The sequence below is a fragment of the Lissotriton vulgaris genome, chromosome 12 (assembly GCF_964263255.1).
Source record: "Lissotriton vulgaris chromosome 12, aLisVul1.2, whole genome shotgun sequence".
Lineage (NCBI taxonomy): Eukaryota > Metazoa > Chordata > Amphibia > Caudata > Salamandridae > Lissotriton > Lissotriton vulgaris.
Window position 1 is genome coordinate 14,202,370 of NC_141700.1, and position 17,108 is coordinate 14,219,477.

A 17,108-nucleotide genomic window follows, 5' to 3' on the forward strand; every position below is an offset into this window, starting at 1 on the left:
GGTTTACTTGGATGCATGTGTTTGCTTGTTGGTGACCTGTATTTCTAGTTTGAAGGGTGTATTTGCCTGTCCACTTCTGCCTATGTTTGTGTTTTATATATGTGAACAGAGCAATGTTCCTTTGGGATCATTTGAAAGGCAAATAGTTTTTTAATTTAAAGGTCAAGTGAATTGTACCCAATAATGCAGTCCAAGCCATGCGTATGTTTAGTATTACTGTGAAGAAGAAAAGAAAGGACCCAAAGTGAACATATCATACAGTAAATATATTTATGAGAAAAAATCACCGTTAACGTGCTACAAGTAAATTCCAAGTGAAGATACAGCTCTTAGGTGTACCAAATTTGCAAAGAGTGCAGGGAGTTAAATAAAGCTGATAAAACATAAAACAAGTGGCTGTTTCCAATTTTAAATTCTGGATTATAGAAAAGTTTGTTATTGAATTGTAAGATAAGGTGGTAAAAAGATAGTTGTAATTCGGTTTAATGTCGACTCTCGGGACCATATCAAGGGCACTTATAAATATATCAACCCATAAAATTAAACTGTTCAAATAATGGGGTAACCCTGTGTCCCTCAGAACCTGGGTAATATAGACGTTTCAAGAAAAAGCGGTTCTGTCGGGTAGACCTATTATTACTTCAAAATACAATATATGAAATACTGAGAAATTATGATACTCTCAACACACACATGGAAAAAAACCAAAACTAGTACTCTGTAAATCTGTGCTCAATCTTTATCAGAATTACTTCATTCCGTTATGAGCTGTTTGTTTGTATCAAAAGAAAACAAGTCATGTACAAAATACTGTTTAGTGACATTTGTGCATAGTGAAAAAGTGACTCAGTGCGCAATATATACAATATTAACAGGACATTATATCTAAAATTATTTCTGTAGAAGAGGCCAGAGTTCTATTTGAAACCACAGTTTCATCTTTGTTGTGGAAACCGGGTCATTCTGGACCTAAAGATTAGTGATAGTCAATATGATCACGCTTGTAACTGCTGGCCAAGACTCTGTTCCGTGGCTTTGTTACCAGATTGATCGCTGCATTGGACTGAATCATATTGACCCTTTGTGCGATTGCACTTCAGGCATAGAACCCCCATGCCTGGCAGGACAGTGCACCTATAATCTCAGCTTCTCGGTCTTGATAAAGGCCCTCCGTGACCACCAACAGGGGCACAGAAGGGTCCAAACGTCAACGTAATCTTTAGGTCCAGAATGACCCGGTTTCCACAACAAGGATGAAACTGTGGTTTCAAATAGAACTCTGGTCTCTTCTACAGAAATAATTTTAGATATAATGTCCTGTTAATATTGTATATATTGCGCATTGAGTCACTTTTTCACTATGCACAAATGTCACTAAACAGTATTGTACATGACTTGTTTTCTTTTGATACAAACAAACAGCTCATAACGGAATGAAGTAATTCTGATAAAGATTGAGCACAGATTTACAGAGAACTAGATTAGTTTTTTTCTCCGTGTGTGGTGAGAGTATCATAATTTCTCAGTATTTCATATATTGTATTTTGAAGTAATAGGTCTACCTAAAAATTAAACTGGACTAGCAATTATCAGGAAGCAATTATAATATATGTTCTTACATCTACAAAATGAGTCCAAAACAGTTACCGTAGAAAATGTTGTAAGGAAAGTGAAATAACTAGAAAAAATAAAACAGTGTATTATTCAGGGGCATAGAGGAGTTAAGCGAAACCTTGACAAACCCAGCAATATATTTCTCTGCACACAATTTTTTATGTTTTAAGATTTTTAGGGCTTTAATGTTTGTCGGTATCCTCTGTACCGTTTGACCTTTTAGAACGCACTCCCTGGGGCGAGCCGTTGACAATAAGCCTAATTGGGTGTTTTTTGCCTCTGTTAAGGGGGTATCCTGCAATTTAGTGGCAGACATTTCTATAATTCCCAATTATGAATTTAGACACTTGAAGAATTGTTTTATGATTTCCATGCTTGATTTATCTTTTGAAATCTGCACATTTTCTAGACCTGAGCTCTGTCCTGTCTCTTGGTATTAGCCTATACTTCCTTCATTTCTCCTCGGTGCCACATATATTGATGCTTTGTTCTCCAGGGTCCTTCCTTTCATTCTTAACAGTGATCTTTGCAACTTGGATTAAACTAATTCTCTGGGTACAGTTCACTTGACCTTCAAAAAAGACAAATTCTTTTTCAAATGACCCCGAAGGGACTGTTTCTCTCTTCCCATGTGTAATATTACCCAGGGTCCCAGGCGTAGAGAGTGCCCCTTCGTTCTCCCATGAGTGTTTCACGTCTCAGTGTCTTGTTTGTGTGTGCCGGAATCTCTGTCCATTGATGTATGTGTGCCGGCTAATGGTGGTGATCCTTCCACGTTCTTGCCCTTGTGTTTGAAGCGCTGTATAGAGGCGGTCGACTGGCTATGGTAACCCTGAAGTTCTATAGGACAGTACAACCAAAACCGAGCCAGGCGAGCTGTGAATATGCCTTGAGTCAGAGAGAGGGGAAATAGATTGGCGAGGAGAAAGGGCAGAGGGTAAGAAGATGGACAGTTGTCAGGAGCAGGCTGGGCAGCGAGGGATGCCGGTAACAGCCCTTTGAGGCACAGGTCAGTGAGAAACATAAGGAACTAAATTTGGCCTGGGGATTGGCGAAAAAGGTCAAAGTAGAGAGAGATCGGAGGGGAAGGACAGGCCACGGGAGAAGAGTGACACTACGGCAGGCTAGTATGAAAGCAGGTAGTGCTGGAGCTGTCAGTAGAATGAGGTGTGACTGGGGCATCATCTTCTGACAGTCAGCCCACATTCACCAGTGGATGAGTTTACCACTGTGCACACCTCCTACTCATCCTCTCCGTTGTCGTGCCATGACAAGGTTCGCCTCACGCTTTGGCTCTTGGAGCCATGGATATTCGACAAGTAATTCCCCACCCTTCCTCAAGCGCCTTGAGACCCTCTGGGTATGTAGTGCGCTATATAAATTACTTGACTTGACATGCCGGCCCCTGGGCTCGGCTCGGACTCTGCTTTTCTCGTAGAATCGCTGTCTTTTCCTCCTCTGGTGCTGTACTGACAGCATACAAATGATGCAAAACTCGGGTACTTCATTTTCTTCACTAAAAGTTCCCAATAGGTTGTAATTTGAAGAATAGGAGAGAAGATAGCCTAAGTGAGTCAAGAAGGGAGACAATGGTAGTGCAGTTCTTTGTGTAGGGGCTTTTAGAGAAAGACCTTTGCAGAATCTAACTCTAGGGAGAAGTGACTGGGAAGGGCATAAGGATATGAATACACAGCGACAAGAGAGGAGAGACCCGGAGGTGCAAAATCATGTAGACGGGAAACATGCAGCTGAATCTAATTTGGAGACAGCACTGAAAAGGCATCCAATTAATGTATATAAAAGAAGGAAATACATGCAGAAAAGGAATGTTTACATCCAGATGAAGAAGCAGTGGAGAGGAAGTTAAGTGTGAGAGAGTAACTATGAGAACCAAACCATGACTCTAACTGGCACAGATAATATGAGGTGTTGCTAACTTATTTCTTACTTGTACGGTATTGTTGACAACAGCAAGTGCAGAGAAGAGGTGTGAATTAGATAGTGATGGAGCGGACGCATGGAAACGCAGAGTGCAGACTAATGAGTCTATGTATTGTTTATTTCGTATGTTTTAATTGTTCATGCCTGCCTTTGTGGCTCTGTTATAATGGACAAAAACTGTGTTTTATTGTTAGCAAGGAGTACATGATGAATCTAAGCTAAGCCAGTGACCACACACTGTGCCACTGTTCATAAAATGGCCTATGTTACATTTGCAGGCTGTGAGGCATGTCATTATGTGTCTTGGAGTGGGACTTTTTCTGTTACATTTGGATTTTGACACTGGCTAATGTGCTGTCATCATGTTTGCCGCGTAGAGCTTAAGTGCACCAGTGCTCTCTGTGATAACACATATTTCTTCCTGTGTCTACAGGGATCCTTGCAGCCAATTGGCCGGCTCTTCAACATGATAGAGGAGGCCGGCCTGAAGCCCAACGTGAGCTCCTACGCAGCAGCCCTGGAGTGCATGGGGCGCGGGAACATCTCGCCCAAAGTCATCCGCAGGTAAAGGTAGGGAAAGAGGTGGCGCTTGTACGCCTCACTTCCCCTTTTGCTGTCTGACGGTTTCATGTACTGGTTTGGTTTTGTTGAAAGTGAACTGGATAACTAGCTGACCAGCGAGCGGACCAGCTGAGCCCAAGAGGCAAGCAATGCGCAGTCGTACCGGTGTGCTAGACTGACCCTCAGAGTCTAGGGAGTGGGTTGCAGAGTCGCACTGGTGGGCTGGACTGACCCTCAGAGGCTAGGGAGTGGGTTGTAACGGTGCACTAGTGTGCTGAACTGCCCCGCAGAGGCTAGGGAGTGGGTTGCAGAGTCGCACTGGTGTGCTGGACTGCCCCGCAGAGGCTAGGGAGTGGGTTGCAGAGTCGCACTGGTGCGCTGTACTGACCCTTAGAGGCTAGGGAGTGGGTTGCAGAGTCGCACTGGTGTGCTGGACTGCCCCGCAGAGGCTAGGGAGTGGGTTGCAGAGTCGCACTGGTGTGCTGGACTGCCCCGCAGAGTCTAGGGAGTGGGTTGCAGAGTCGCACTGGTGTGCTGGACTGCCCCGCAGAGGCTAGGGAGTGGGTTGCAGAGTCGCACTGGTGCCCTGGACTTCCACGCAGAGGCTAGGGAGTGGGTTGCAGAGTCGCACTGGTGCGCTGGACTGCCCCGCAGAGTCTAGGGAGTGGGTTGCAGAGTCACACTGGTGCGCTGGACTGCCCCGCAGAGTCTAGGGAGTGGGTTGCAGAGTCGCACTGGTGTGCTGGACTGCCCCTTAGAGGCTAGGGAGTGGGTTGCAGAGTCGCACTGGTGCGCTGGACTGCCCCGCAGAGTCTAGGGAGTGGGTTGCAGAGTCGCACTGGTGTGCTGGACTGCCCCTTAGAGGCTAGGGAGTGGGTTGCAGAGTCGCACTGGTGCGCTGGACTGCCCCGCAGAGGCTAGGGAGTGGGTTGCAGAGTCGCACTGGTGCACTGGACTGCCCCGCAGAGGCTAGGGAGTGGGTTGCAGTGTTGCACTTGTGCACTGGACTGCCCCGCATAGGCTAGGGAGTGGGTTGCAGAGTTGCACTGGTGCGCTGGACTGCCCCGCAGAGGCTAGGGAGTGGGTTGCAGTGTTGCACTTGTGCGCTGGACTGCCCCTCAGAGGCTAGGGAGTGGGTTGCAGAGTCGCACTGGTGCGCTGGACTGCCCCGCAGAGGCTAGGGAGTGGGTTGCAGAGTCGCGCTGGACTGCCCCGCAGAGGCTAGGGAGTGGGTTGCAGAGTCGCACTGGTGCGCTGGACTGCCCTGCAGAGCTAGGGAGTGGGTTGCAGTGTTGCACTTGTGCGCTGGACTGCCCCGCAGAGGCTAGGGAGTGGGTGCAGTGTTGCACTGGTGGGCTGGACTGACACTTAGAGGCTAGGGAGTGGGTTGCAGAGTCGCACTGGTGCGCTGGACTTCCACGCAGAGGCTAGGGAGTGGGTTGCAGAGTCGCACTGGTGCGCTGTACTGACCCTTAGAGGCTAGGGAGTGGGTTGCAGAGTCGCACTGGTGTGCTGGACTGCCCCGCAGAGGCTAGGGAGTGGGTTGCAGAGTCGCACTGGTGCCCTGGACTTCCACGCAGAGGCTAGGGAGTGGGTTGCAGAGTCGCACTGGTGCGCTGGACTGCCCCGCAGAGTCTAGGGAGTGGGTTGCAGAGTCGCACTGGTGTGCTGGACTGCCCCGCAGAGGCTAGGGAGTGGGTTGCAGAGTCGCACTGGTGCCCTGGACTTCCACGCAGAGGCTAGGGAGTGGGTTGCAGAGTCGCACTGGTGCGCTGGACTGCCCCGCAGAGTCTAGGGAGTGGGTTGCAGAGTCACACTGGTGCGCTGGACTGCCCCGCAGAGTATAGGGAGTGGGTTGCAGAGTCACACTGGTGCGCTGGACTGCCCCGCAGAGTCTAGGGAGTGGGTTGCAGAGTCGCACTGGTGCGCTAGACTGCCCCGCAGAGTCTAGGGAGTGGGTTGCAGAGTCGCACTGGTGTGCTGGACTGCCCCGCAGAGGCTAGGGAGTGGGTTGCAGAGTCGCACTGGTGCGCTGTACTGACCCTTAGAGGCTAGGGAGTGGGTTGCAGAGTCGCACTGGTGTGCTGGACTGCCCCGCAGAGGCTAGGGAGTGGGTTGCAGAGTCGCACTGTTGCGCTGTACTGACCCTTAGAGGCTAGGGAGTGGGTTGCAGAGTCGCACTGGTGTGCTGGACTGCCCCGCAGAGGCTAGGGAGTGGGTTGCAGAGTCGCACTGGTGTGCTGGACTGCCCCGCAGAGTCTAGGGAGTGGGTTGCAGAGTCGCACTGGTGCGCTGGACTGCCCCGCAGAGTCTAGGGAGTGGGTTGCAGAGTCGCACTGGTGTGCTGGACTGCCCCGCAGAGGCTAGGGAGTGGGTTGCAGTGTTGCACTGGTGTGCTGGACTGCCCCGCAGAGGCTAGGGAGTGGGTTGCAGAGTCGCACTGGTGCGCTGGACTGCCCTGCAGAGCTAGGGAGTGGGTTGCAGTGTTGCACTTGTGCGCTGGACTGCCCCGCAGAGGCTAGGGAGTGGGTTGCAGTGTTGCACTGGTGCGCTGGACTGACCCTTAGAGGCTAGGGAGTGGGTTGCAGAGTCGCACTGGTGCGCTGGACTGCCCCGCAGAGTCTAGGGAGTGGGTTGCAGAGTCGCACTGGTGCGCTGGACTGCCCCGCAGAGGCTAGGGAGTGGGTTGAAGAGTCGCGCTGGACTGCCCCGCAGAGGCTAGGGAGTGGGTTGCAGTGTTGAACTTGTGCGCTGGACTGCCCCGCAGAGGCTAGGGAGTGGGTTGCAGTGTTGCACTTGTGCGCTGGATTGACCCTTAGAGGCTAGGGAGTGGGTTGCAGTGTTGCACTTATGCGCTGGACTGCACCGCAGAGGCGAGGGAGTGGGTTGCAGTGTTGCACTTGTGCGCTGGACTGCCCCGCAGAGGCGAGGGAGTGGGTTGCAGTGTTGCACTTGTGCACTGGACTGACACTTAGAGGCTAGGGAGTGGGTTGCAGAGTCGCACTGGTGCGCTGGACTTCCACGCAGAGGCTAGGGAGTGGGTTGCAGAGTCGCACTGGTGCGCTGTACTGACCCTTAGAGGCTAGGGAGTGGGTTGCAGAGTCGCACTGGTGTGCTGGACTGCCCCGCAGAGGCTAGGGAGTGGGTTGCAGAGTCGCACTGGTGCCCTGGACTTCCACGCAGAGGCTAGGGAGTGGGTTGCAGAGTCGCACTGGTGCGCTGGGCTGCCCCGCAGAGTCTAGGGAGTGGGTTGCAGAGTCGCACTGGTGTGCTGGACTGCCCCGCAGAGGCTAGGGAGTGGGTTGCAGAGTCGCACTGGTGCCCTGGACTTCCACGCAGAGGCTAGGGAGTGGGTTGCAGAGTCGCACTGGTGCGCTGGACTGCCCCGCAGAGTCTAGGGAGTGGGTTGCAGAGTCACACTGGTGCGCTGGACTGCCCTGCAGAGTCTAGGGAGTGGGTTGCAGAGTCACACTGGTGCGCTGGACTGCCCCGCAGAGTCTAGGGAGTGGGTTGCAGAGTCGCACTGGTGCGCTGGACTGCCCCGCAGAGTCTAGGGAGTGGGTTGCAGAGTCACACTGGTGCGCTGGACTGCCCCGCAGAGGCTAGGGAGTGGGTTGCAGAGTCGCACTGGTGCGCTGGACTGCCCTGCAGAGGCTAGGGAGTGGGTTGCAGTGTTGCACTTGTGCGCTGGACTGACCCTTAGAGGCTAGGGAGTGGGTTGCAGTGTTGCACTGGTGCGCTGGACTGCCCCGCAGAGTCTAGGGAGTGGGTTGCAGAGTTGCACTGGTGTACTGGACTGCCCCGCAGAGTCTAGGGAGTGGGTTGCAGAGTTGCACTGGTGCGCTGGACTGCCCTGCAGAGCTAGGGAGTGGGTTGCAGAGTCACACTGGTGCGCTGGACTGCCCCGCAGAGTATAGGGAGTGGGTTGCAGAGTCACACTGGTGCGCTGGACTGCCCCGCAGAGTCTAGGGAGTGGGTTGCAGAGTCGCACTGGTGCGCTGGACTGCCCCGCAGAGTCTAGGGAGTGGGTTGCAGAGTCGCACTGGTGTGCTGGACTGCCCCGCAGAGGCTAGGGAGTGGGTTGCAGAGTCGCACTGGTGCGCTGTACTGACCCTTAGAGGCTAGGGAGTGGGTTGCAGAGTCGCACTGGTGTGCTGGACTGCCCCGCAGAGGCTAGGGAGTGGGTTGCAGAGTCGCACTGTTGCGCTGTACTGACCCTTAGAGGCTAGGGAGTGGGTTGCAGAGTCGCACTGGTGTGCTGGACTGCCCCGCAGAGTCTAGGGAGTGGGTTGCAGAGTCGCACTGGTGCGCTGGACTGCCCCGCAGAGTCTAGGGAGTGGGTTGCAGAGTCGCACTGGTGTGCTGGACTGCCCCGCAGAGGCTAGGGAGTGGGTTGCAGTGTTGCACTGGTGTGCTGGACTGCCCCGCAGAGGCTAGGGAGTGGGTTGCAGAGTCGCACTGGTGCGCTGGACTGCCCTGCAGAGCTAGGGAGTGAGTTGCAGTGTTGCACTTGTGCGCTGGACTGCCCCGCAGAGGCTAGGGAGTGGGTTGCAGTGTTGCACTGGTGCGCTGGACTGACCCTTAGAGGCTAGGGAGTGGGTTGCAGAGTCGCACTGGTGCGCTGGACTGCCCCGCAGAGTCTAGGGAGTGGGTTGCAGAGTCGCACTGGTGCGCTGGACTGCCCCGCAGAGGCTAGGGAGTGGGTTGAAGAGTCGCGCTGGACTGCCCCGCAGAGGCTAGGGAGTGGGTTGCAGTGTTGAACTTGTGCGCTGGACTGCCCCGCAGAGGCTAGGGAGTGGGTTGCAGTGTTGCACTTGTGCGCTGGATTGACCCTTAGAGGCTAGGGAGTGGGTTGCAGTGTTGCACTTGTGCGCTGGACTGCACCGCAGAGGCGAGGGAGTGGGTTGCAGTGTTGCACTTGTGCGCTGGACTGCCCCGCAGAGGCGAGGGAGTGGGTTGCAGTGTTGCACTTGTGCGCTGGACTGACACTTAGAGGCTAGGGAGTGGGTTGCAGAGTCGCACTAGTGCGCTGGACTTCCACGCAGAGGCTAGGGAGTGGGTTGCAGAGTCGCACTGGTGCGCTGTACTGACCCTTAGAGGCTAGGGAGTGGGTTGCAGAGTCGCACTGGTGTGCTGGACTGCCCCGCAGAGGCTAGGGAGTGGGTTGCAGAGTCGCACTGGTGCCCTGGACTTCCACGCAGAGGCTAGGGAGTGGGTTGCAGAGTCGCACTGGTGCGCTGGACTGCCCCGCAGAGTCTAGGGAGTGGGTTGCAGAGTCGCACTGGTGTGCTGGACTGCCCCGCAGAGGCTAGGGAGTGGGTTGCAGAGTCGCACTGGTGCCCTGGACTTCCACGCAGAGGCTAGGGAGTGGGTTGCAGAGTCGCACTGGTGCGCTGGACTGCCCCGCAGAGTCTAGGGAGTGGGTTGCAGAGTCACACTGGTGCGCTGGACTGCCCCGCAGAGTCTAGGGAGTGGGTTGCAGAGTCACACTGGTGCGCTGGACTGCCCCGCAGAGTCTAGGGAGTGGGTTGCAGAGTCGCACTGGTGCGCTGGACTGCCCCGCAGAGTCTAGGGAGTGGGTTGCAGAGTCACACTGGTGCGCTGGACTGCCCCGCAGAGGCTAGGGAGTGGGTTGCAGAGTCGCACTGGTGCGCTGGACTGCCCTGCAGAGGCTAGGGAGTGGGTTGCAGTGTTGCACTTGTGCGCTGGACTGACCCTTAGAGGCTAGGGAGTGGGTTGCAGTGTTGCACTGGTGCGCTGGACTGCCCCGCAGAGTCTAGGGAGTGGGTTGCAGAGTTGCACTGGTGTACTGGACTGCCCCGCAGAGTCTAGGGAGTGGGTTGCAGAGTTGCACTGGTGCGCTGGACTGCCCTGCAGAGCTAGGGAGTGGGTTGCAGAGTCGCACTGGTGCGCTGGACTGCCCCGCAGAGGCTAGGGAGTGGGTTGCAGAGTCGCACTGGTGCGCTGGACTGCCCCGCAGAGGCTAGGGAGTGGGTTGCAGTGTTGCACTTGTGCGCTGGACTGCCCCGCAGAGGCTAGGGAGTGGGTTGCAGTGTTGCACTTGTGCGCTGGACTGCACCGCAGAGGCTAGGGAGTGGGTTGCAGAGTCGCACTGGTGCGCTGGACTGCCCCGCAGAGGCTAGGGAGTGGGTTGCAGAGTCGCGCTGGACTGCCCCGCAGAGGCTAGGGAGTGGGTTGCAGAGTCGCGCTGGACTGCCCCGCAGAGGCTAGGGAGTGGGTTGCAGTGTTGAACTTGTGCGCTGGACTGCCCCGCAGAGGCTAGGGAGGGGGTTGCAGAGTTGCACTGGTGCGCTGGACTGCCCCGCAGAGGCTAGGGAGTGGGTTGCAGTGTTGCACTTGTACGCTGGACTGCCCCGCATAGGCTAGGGAGTGGGTTGCAGAGTCGCACTGGTGCGCTGGACTTCCCCGCAGAGGCTAGGGAGTGGGTTGCAGTGTTGCACTTGTGCGCTGGACTGCACCGCAGAGGCTAGGGAGTGGGTTGCAGAGTCGCACTGGTGCGCTGGACTGCCCCGCAGAGGCTAGGGAGTGGGTTGAAGAGTCGCGCTGGACTGCCCCGCAGAGTCTAGGGAGTGGGTTGCAGTGTTACACTTGTGCACTGGACTGCCCCGCAGAGGCTAGGGAGTGGGTTGCAGAGTCGCACTGGTGCGCTGGACTGCCCCGCAGAGGCTAGGGAGTGGGTTGCAGTGTTACACTTGTACGCTGGACTGCCCCGCAGAGTCTAGGGAGTGGGTTGCAGTGTTGCACTTGTGCACTGGACTGCCCCGCAGAGGCTAGGGAGTGGGTTGCAGTGTTGAACTTGTGCGCTGGACTGCCCTGCAGAGGCTAGGGAGTGGGTTGCAGAGTCGCACTGGTGCGCTGGACTGACCCTTAGAGGCTAGGGAGTGGGTTGCAGAGTCGCACTGGTGTGCTGGACTGCCCCGCAGAGGCTAGGGAGTGGGTTGCAGAGTCGCACTGGTGCGCTGTACTGACCCTTAGAGGCTAGGGAGTGGGTTGCAGAGTCGCACTGGTGTGCTGGACTGCCCCGCAGAGGCTTGGGAGTGGGTTGCAGAGTCGCACTGGTGCCCTGGACTTCCACGCAGAGGCTAGGGAGTGGGTCGCAGAGTCGCACTGGTGCGCTGGACTGACCCTTAGAGGCTAGGGAGTGGGTTGCAGAGTCGCACTGGTGCGCTGGACTGCCCCGCAGAGGCTAGGGAGTGGGTTGCAGTGTTGCACTGGTGCGCTGGACTGACCCTTAGAGGCTAGGGAGTGGGTTGCAGAGTCGCACTGGTGCGCTGGACTGCCCCGCAGAGTCTAGGGAGTGGGTTGCAGAGTCGCACTGGTGCGCTGGACTGCCCCGCAGAGGCTAGGGAGTGGGTTGAAGAGTCGCGCTGGACTGCCCCGCAGAGTCTAGGGAGTGGGTTGCAGAGTTGCACTGGTGCGCTGGACTGCCCTGCAGAGCTAGGGAGTGGGTTGCAGAGTCGCACTGGTGCGCTGGACTGCCCCGCAGAGGCTAGGGAGTGGGTTGCAGAGTCGCACTGGTGCGCTGGACTGCCCCGCAGAGGCTAGGGAGTGGGTTGCAGTGTTGCACTTGTGCGCTGGACTGCCCCGCAGAGGCTAGGGAGTGGGTTGCAGTGTTGCACTTGTGCGCTGGACTGCACCGCAGAGGCTAGGGAGTGGGTTGCAGAGTCGCACTGGTGCGCTGGACTGCCCCGCAGAGGCTAGGGAGTGGGTTGCAGAGTCGCGCTGGACTGCCCCGCAGAGGCTAGGGAGTGGGTTGCAGAGTCGCGCTGGACTGCCCCGCAGAGGCTAGGGAGTGGGTTGCAGTGTTGAACTTGTGCGCTGGACTGCCCCGCAGAGGCTAGGGAGGGGGTTGCAGAGTTGCACTGGTGCGCTGGACTGCCCCGCAGAGGCTAGGGAGTGGGTTGCAGTGTTGCACTTGTACGCTGGACTGCCCCGCATAGGCTAGGGAGTGGGTTGCAGAGTCGCACTGGTGCGCTGGACTTCCCCGCAGAGGCTAGGGAGTGGGTTGCAGTGTTGCACTTGTGCGCTGGACTGCACCGCAGAGGCTAGGGAGTGGGTTGCAGAGTCGCACTGGTGCGCTGGACTGCCCCGCAGAGGCTAGGGAGTGGGTTGAAGAGTCGCGCTGGACTGCCCCGCAGAGTCTAGGGAGTGGGTTGCAGTGTTACACTTGTGCACTGGACTGCCCCGCAGAGGCTAGGGAGTGGGTTGCAGAGTCGCACTGGTGCGCTGGACTGCCCCGCAGAGGCTAGGGAGTGGGTTGCAGTGTTACACTTGTACGCTGGACTGCCCCGCAGAGTCTAGGGAGTGGGTTGCAGTGTTGCACTTGTGCACTGGACTGCCCCGCAGAGGCTAGGGAGTGGGTTGCAGTGTTGAACTTGTGCGCTGGACTGCCCTGCAGAGGCTAGGGAGTGGGTTGCAGAGTCGCACTGGTGCGCTGGACTGACCCTTAGAGGCTAGGGAGTGGGTTGCAGAGTCGCACTGGTGTGCTGGACTGCCCCGCAGAGGCTAGGGAGTGGGTTGCAGAGTCGCACTGGTGCGCTGTACTGACCCTTAGAGGCTAGGGAGTGGGTTGCAGAGTCGCACTGGTGTGCTGGACTGCCCCGCAGAGGCTTGGGAGTGGGTTGCAGAGTCGCACTGGTGCCCTGGACTTCCACGCAGAGGCTAGGGAGTGGGTCGCAGAGTCGCACTGGTGCGCTGGACTGACCCTTAGAGGCTAGGGAGTGGGTTGCAGAGTCGCACTGGTGCGCTGGACTGCCCCGCAGAGGCTAGGGAGTGGGTTGCAGTGTTGCACTGGTGCGCTGGACTGACCCTTAGAGGCTAGGGAGTGGGTTGCAGAGTCGCACTGGTGCGCTGGACTGCCCCGCAGAGTCTAGGGAGTGGGTTGCAGAGTCGCACTGGTGCGCTGGACTGCCCCGCAGAGGCTAGGGAGTGGGTTGAAGAGTCGCGCTGGACTGCCCCGCAGAGGCTAGGGAGTGGGTTGCAGTGTTGAACTTGTGCGCTGGACTGCCCCGCAGAGGCTAGGGAGTGGGTTGCAGTGTTGCACTTGTGCGCTGGATTAACCCTTAGAGGCTAGGGAGTGGGTTGCAGTGTTGCACTTGTGCGCTGGACTGCACCGCAGAGGCGAGGGAGTGGGTTGCAGTGTTGCACTTGTGCGCTGGACTGCCCCGCAGAGGCGAGGGAGTGGGTTGCAGTGTTGCACTTGTGCGCTGGACTGACACTTAGAGGCTAGGGAGTGGGTTGCAGAGTCGCACTGGTGCGCTGGACTTCCACGCAGAGGCTAGGGAGTGGGTTGCAGAGTCGCACTGGTGCGCTGTACTGACCCTTAGAGGCTAGGGAGTGGGTTGCAGAGTCGCACTGGTGTGCTGGACTGCCCCGCAGAGGCTAGGGAGTGGGTTGCAGAGTCGCACTGGTGCCCTGGACTTCCACGCAGAGGCTAGGGAGTGGGTTGCAGAGTCGCACTGGTGCGCTGGACTGCCCCGCAGAGTCTAGGGAGTGGGTTGCAGAGTCGCACTGGTGTGCTGGACTGCCCCGCAGAGGCTAGGGAGTGGGTTGCAGAGTCGCACTGGTGCCCTGGACTTCCACGCAGAGGCTAGGGAGTGGGTTGCAGAGTCGCACTGGTGCGCTGGACTGCCCCGCAGAGTCTAGGGAGTGGGTTGCAGAGTCACACTGGTGCGCTGGACTGCCCCGCAGAGTCTAGGGAGTGGGTTGCAGAGTTGCACTGGTGTACTGGACTGCCCCGCAGAGTCTAGGGAGTGGGTTGCAGAGTTGCACTGGTGCGCTGGACTGCCCTGCAGAGCTAGGGAGTGGGTTGCAGAGTCGCACTGGTGCGCTGGACTGCCCCGCAGAGGCTAGGGAGTGGGTTGCAGAGTCGCACTGGTGCGCTGGACTGCCCCGCAGAGGCTAGGGAGTGGGTTGCAGTGTTGCACTTGTGCGCTGGACTGCCCCGCAGAGGCTAGGGAGTGGGTTGCAGTGTTGCACTTGTGCGCTGGTCTGCACCGCAGAGGCTAGGGAGTGGGTTGCAGAGTCTCACTGGTGCGCTGGACTGCCCCGCAGAGGCTAGAGAGTGGGTTGCAGAGTCGCGCTGGACTGCCCCGCAGAGGCTAGGGAGTGGGTTGCAGAGTCGCACTGGTGCGCTGGACTGCCCCGCAGAGGCTAGGGAGTGGGTTGCAGAGTCGCACTGGTGCGCTGGACTGCCCCGCAGAGGCTAGGGAGTGGGTTGCAGTGTTGCACTTGTGCGCTGGACTGACCCTTAGAGGCTAGGGAGTGGGTTGCAGTGTTGCACTGGTGCGCTGGACTTCCCCGCAGAGTCTAGGGAGTGGGTTGCAGAGTTGCTCTGGTGTACTGGACTGCCCCGCAGAGTCTAGGGAGTGGGTTGCAGAGTCGCACTGGTGTGCTGGACTGCCCCGCAGAGGCTAGGGAGTGGGTTGCAGTGTTGCACCTGTGCACTGGACTGCCCCGCAGAGTCTAGGGAGTGGGTTGCAGAGTTGCACTGGTGTGCTGGACTGACTGACCCTTCGAGGCTAGTGAGTGGGTTGCAGGTTGCACTGCTGTACTGGACTGCCCCGCAGAGTCTAGGGAGTGGGTGGCAGAGTCGCACTGGTGCGCTGGACTGCCCCGCAGAGGCTAGGGAGTGGGTTGCAGAGTCGCACTGGTGCGCTGGACTGCCCCGCAGAGGCTAGGGAGTGGGTTGCAGTGTTGCACTTGTGCACTGGACTGCCCCGCATAGGCTAGGGAGTGGGTTGCAGAGTTGCACTGGTGCGCTGGACTGCCCCGCAGAGGCTAGGGAGTGGGTTGCAGTGTTGCACTTGTGCGCTGGACTGCCCCTCAGAGGCTAGGGAGTGGGTTGCAGAGTCGCACTAGTGCGCTGGACTGCCCCGCAGAGGCTAGGGAGTGGGTTGCAGAGTCGCGCCGGACTGCCCCGCAGAGGCTAGGGAGTGGGTTGCAGAGTCGCACTGGTGCGCTGGACTGCCCCGCAGAGGCTAGGGAGTGGGTTGCAGTGTTGCACTTGTGCGCTGGACTGCCCCGCAGAGTCTAGGGAGTGGGTTGCAGAGTTGCACTGGTGTGCTGGACTGACCCTTAGAGGCTAGGGAGTGGGTTGCAGAGTTGCACTTGTGCGCTGGACTGTCCCGCAGAGTCTAGGGAGTGGGTTGCACTGGTGTGCTGGACTGACCCTTAGAGGCTAGGGAGTGGGTTGCAGAGTCGCACTGGTGCGCTGGACTGCCCCGCAGAGGCTAGGGAGTGGGTTGCAGTGTTGCACTTGTGCGCTGGACTGTCCCGCAGAGTCTAGGGAGTGGGTTGCAGAGTTGCACTGGTGTGCTGGACTGACCCTTAGAGGCTAGGGAGTGGGTTGCAGAGTCGCACTGGTGCGCTGGACTGCCCCGCAGAGGCTAGGGAGTGGGTTGCAGAGTTGCACTGGTGTGCTGGACTGCCCCGCAGAGTCTAGGGAGTGGGTTGCAGAGTCGCACTGGTGCGCTGGACTGCCCCGCAGAGGCTAGGGAGTGGGTTGCAGAGTTGCACTGGTGTACTGGACTGCCCCGCAGAGTCTAGGGAGTGGGTTGCAGAGTCGCACTGGTGCGCTGGACTGCCCCGCAGAGGCTAGGGAGTGGGTTGCAGAGTCGCACTGGTGCGCTGGACTGCCCCGCAGAGGCTAGGGAGTGGGTTGCAGAGTTGCACTGGTGTGCTGGACTGACCCTTAGAGGCTAGGGAGTGGGTTGCAGAGTCGCACTGGTGCGCTGGACTGCCCCGCAGAGTCTAGGGAGTGGGTTGCAGAGTCACACTGGTGCGCTGGACTGCCCCGCAGAGTATAGGGAGTGGGTTGCAGAGTCACACTGGTGCGCTGGACTGCCCCGCAGAGTCTAGGGAGTGGGTTGCAGAGTCGCACTGGTGCGCTAGACTGCCCCGCAGAGTCTAGGGAGTGGGTTGCAGAGTCGCACTGGTGTGCTGGACTGCCCCGCAGAGGCTAGGGAGTGGGTTGCAGAGTCGCACTGGTGCGCTGTACTGACCCTTAGAGGCTAGGGAGTGGGTTGCAGAGTCGCACTGGTGTGCTGGACTGCCCCGCAGAGGCTAGGGAGTGGGTTGCAGAGTCGCACTGTTGCGCTGTACTGACCCTTAGAGGCTAGGGAGTGGGTTGCAGAGTCGCACTGGTGTGCTGGACTGCCCCGCAGAGGCTAGGGAGTGGGTTGCAGAGTCGCACTGGTGTGCTGGACTGCCCCGCAGAGTCTAGGGAGTGGGTTGCAGAGTCGCACTGGTGCGCTGGACTGCCCCGCAGAGTCTAGGGAGTGGGTTGCAGAGTCGCACTGGTGTGCTGGACTGCCCCGCAGAGGCTAGGGAGTGGGTTGCAGTGTTGCACTGGTGTGCTGGACTGCCCCGCAGAGGCTAGGGAGTGGGTTGCAGAGTCGCACTGGTGCGCTGGACTGCCCTGCAGAGCTAGGGAGTGGGTTGCAGTGTTGCACTTGTGCGCTGGACTGCCCCGCAGAGGCTAGGGAGTGGGTTGCAGTGTTGCACTGGTGCGCTGGACTGACCCTTAGAGGCTAGGGAGTGGGTTGCAGAGTCGCACTGGTGCGCTGGACTGCCCCGCAGAGTCTAGGGAGTGGGTTGCAGAGTCGCACTGGTGCGCTGGACTGCCCCGCAGAGGCTAGGGAGTGGGTTGAAGAGTCGCGCTGGACTGCCCCGCAGAGGCTAGGGAGTGGGTTGCAGTGTTGAACTTGTGCGCTGGACTGCCCCGCAGAGGCTAGGGAGTGGGTTGCAGTGTTGCACTTGTGCGCTGGATTGACCCTTAGAGGCTAGGGAGTGGGTTGCAGTGTTGCACTTATGCGCTGGACTGCACCGCAGAGGCGAGGGAGTGGGTTGCAGTGTTGCACTTGTGCGCTGGACTGCCCCGCAGAGGCGAGGGAGTGGGTTGCAGTGTTGCACTTGTGCACTGGACTGACACTTAGAGGCTAGGGAGTGGGTTGCAGAGTCGCACTGGTGCG

General features: G+C 57.9%; 1 protein-coding gene across 2 annotated transcripts in view; it reads left to right on the forward strand.

Moving 5' to 3' along the window:
- POLRMT (RNA polymerase mitochondrial) overlaps positions 1-17,108 on the forward strand; it is a 178,158-nt gene that overhangs the window by 67,601 nt on the left and 93,449 nt on the right. For both annotated transcript variants that reach the window (XM_086946739.1, XM_086946740.1), the window contains one exon: positions 3,989-4,119. In XM_086946739.1, coding sequence (XP_086802865.1) covers positions 3,989-4,119 — 131 coding nt within the window. The remainder of the gene's footprint in view (positions 1-3,988; positions 4,120-17,108) is intronic.